Raw genomic sequence first — 3,505 nt, forward strand, 5'->3', positions numbered from 1 at the left:
ATGGCTGCGATCCCAGGCACACTCCGGGCGTTGCGCCGTATGTTTACATTTATACAAATACTCGTTTATCTGATCAACCCGTCCGGTTATGCCGAGGTCACTGAAAACGTCGACATCAGGAACCCGGCAGACGTAATATTTCCACCGATTATTGAAACAGACGACGTGTCGACACCAGCTGGGCATCTAAAACCGTTCGGTAAGTTTCATATATGATATGTAACTTTTAACAGCTGATGTGAATACTTCAGGAAATACAAGTGTGGTGTGAGTACTTCGTCACTAATGTGGGCTCAAGTCCTGGTCGATGTTGTGGACGGTCCCTACCGAATACTGCATATATGAGACGGTACGGTGTATGCGAGTGGTTAACACCCATGCAGTTTTCTCCTTACTAGCATGTATACGTGGTTGTTTAGAGTAGCCATTTTATTCCACCTCACTTCATCATACACGTACACCTTCGTTTATTTTAGCGTAACGAATAGCATTATGCTTGTACTGAATGAGAGGCCTTACAAACCATAAACTTTGGAGAGAAGAATTTTGCTCCCACCTCAATATTTAAACCGAGTGCCATTCCCGTCACAATTAGCCGCAATAATTGTTTGCGTGATTTATTCATTTAGTTATTTACTTACTTACTTACTTACTTACTTACTTACTTACTTACTTACTTACTTACTTACTTACTTACTTACTTACTTACTTACTTACTTACTTACTTACTTACTTACTTACTTACTTACTTACTTACTTACTTACTTACTTACTTACTTACTTACTTACTTACTTATTTATTTATTTATTTATTTATTTATTTATTTATTTATCACATTCCTCGCATTCAATATTGCCTTTAATAGTAGTAAGCTTATTCAGGTTTTCTAGTATGAATGGGCAATGGTTAGAGCGATAATAGTATGTATTTATCAACATTCTATTCATAAGTAACTGTATACTTAACCCTTTCATTCCTGGAGACGACATTGGAATAAATAGAAACTTGATTGTAAGAACATTTTCTAAAATTTAAGAATATTACTTCATTGGGAAGTAATATTTCTTGAATTCTGATCTAAAATAAAGTTGATCTTTTTCCAAAAATTACAGAGAAACAAGAATTTTTGTTCAAAAATTTTGGCGGGAAAGTTTCTAGTCCTGAAAGGGTTAAATAGAGGCTAAGAAGGACTATATCTCAATTCCATTCCCATTCATTACTGGTTTGACCTCATTTCTATAGTTCTCAGTCTGTACTTAATCTAGAGAACGAAATACGCCATGTTTATTACTTTAAAGGTATATGGTTAATAATTTTATCATAGTTATATTCATGAGTAATTTTGAAAGCCTTTGTTCAACATGTGTTTATGATTCGTTCAAACACGTTTTGTACTGGCCTCATACTGTTATACTGTATGCTAATTGTGTGGTTATGTGTTGTATATCAGGTATTTAATTGTTAAGTCCACCGAACCGTTTTCATTTCGGTTGATGACTAAATATAAGTTACGAGGTATAATGACGATTTTTTTGTAATTACATGCTGTCCGATGATTGGTCGAGCTTTCACAGTGGTAAACTAAATTTACATTCTCAGTTTACTGTTGTTGAAATAATTGGCATCGCCATATCCTGGTTCATTCACAGGGGACCCAGGAACCGTGTGACAAACAAAAAAATAAAAAACAAAACAAAACAAACAAATAAATAAATAAACTATTAAATATTAAAATGACAAATGAACAAGCAAACGAACGACAAATATAGGGACAAATAAAATAATATAGATATGTTTTTTTTTCTGTTCCCATCACTGATGGGTACAAAAAAAACATATCTAGTATACCCCCACGAGTATCTGTTTATTTGCTGGTTTATTTAATTATTTTATTTGTCCCTATACTTGTCGTTCGTTTGCTTGTTCATTTGTCATTTTAATATTTAATTATTTGATTATTTATTTATTTATTTATTTATTTATTTGTTTGTTTGTTTGTTTTGTTTTGTTTTGTTTTGTTTTGTTTTGTTTTGTTTTGTTTTGCTTTGCTTTGTTTTGTTTTGTTTTGTTTTGTTTTGTTTTGTTTGTCACACGGTTCCTTGGTCCCCTGTGGTTCATTCAGTGTAAAGTAAAATATACAGGCAGACTTCACTAAAAGTGTATATAAAGACCAATAAAGGTGATTGCCTATGTGGTGATCGCTATTGCCATGGTGATCTTAAAGTATATTTTTCTGATGTACATTTCTTTTTTTTCAGGCCACCAAAGAGAACCAGACGATAAAGTCATTGAATACGATAAAGTGATACACCCTAAAGATTTCTGGGAAAATCATGTCAGTAAAAACATTCCGTTGGTGTTTCGTGGTGGCGCTGCTCATTCATCAGGTCTACAGAAATGGACTGACGAGTATCTAAAAGAAAGGTGACCCAATAGGGAACTTGCAAACCCGCCATGTTGAATGTTGCATCATGGGAAATGTGATAATAAATACGAATCGAATAGTTTTGTATACAATAATGTTACATTGTTTTTAACCACAAATAATCAATTCATAGTCACCCTAATCATTGTGGGAGGTTTATTTTATTGGTAGCTGCAGATTAGGTACTACGATAACCACAGATAATCCCATAGTCCTTTGCGTCTGAGCATGCTCAGTCTGGATTGCAAGTTCCCTATTCATTCTTAGTATTCGTTTAAAAACAGTTGTGTGTAACTAAGGACAGATAAAATTAAACCGGTTTATAATTTGTGGTTCGTCATCTGATATAATCGATGGAATTATATTATTTCCATTTTGTTTCTAAGTTCAATTCATCTCTTTAGTCATCTGTAGAATAGTATCCATTTTGAAGACACCATGAGCCCATGTTTGTTTCTGTCGAGATAATGGTCAAATCCATTGGGTAACGTACTGATATCAATGTCTAACGTTTCTCTCTTAGATGAGAATTTATGTATTCCATTATCTTGTCATTCAAAAAAGAACGATGATAGAAGACAAACGTACATTTGTAATGACATTCAACGGTACATATGTACTATATTTATAGTACAGTGTGTGCACTTCACTCGTTGCCATACGTAATATGGTTGTCGGTGGCCGAGTGGTTAAACCACTTGCCTCTTACCACTGCGGTCGGGGTTCGAACCCCATTCAGGGTTCGATTAAATTTACCACGTTGTAAGTAAGAAGAGTGTCGTTCAGTTTTGACTCTACCGAACAACACAGGTTTTCCCCGGGTACTCCGGTTTCCTCCTGCATTAACCCACGAGGGATGGCCCTCACTGGACTTCTTGGGAGATAAATGTTTATATGCTTAAAGAACTATCCAGTAAAAATAAAGATTATTATTATTATTATTATGTCGATATGAAACACCTCTGATCTATTTGGGCTTTTATTTTCTTACACATTTTTGATAATTTGCTGATAGAAAACTTTGGATAACAATTATTGTTTTGCAGTATTCTCACTTGTAAGGAGTTTTGAAAGAGATA

The 3,505-nt window shown here is 34.2% G+C and overlaps 1 protein-coding gene across 1 annotated transcript in view; it reads left to right on the forward strand.

The window, feature by feature from the left end:
• The window catches only part of LOC144440018 (uncharacterized), a 7,236-nt gene continuing 3,731 nt past the window's right edge, over positions 1–3,505 (forward strand). The window contains exons 1-2 of the mRNA XM_078129246.1: positions 1–199; positions 2,260–2,425. Of these exons, the coding sequence (XP_077985372.1) occupies positions 1–199; positions 2,260–2,425 (365 nt within the window). The remainder of the gene's footprint in view (positions 200–2,259; positions 2,426–3,505) is intronic.

This window comes from Glandiceps talaboti, chromosome 9 (genome assembly GCF_964340395.1).
Source record: "Glandiceps talaboti chromosome 9, keGlaTala1.1, whole genome shotgun sequence".
NCBI lineage: Eukaryota > Metazoa > Hemichordata > Enteropneusta > Spengelidae > Glandiceps > Glandiceps talaboti.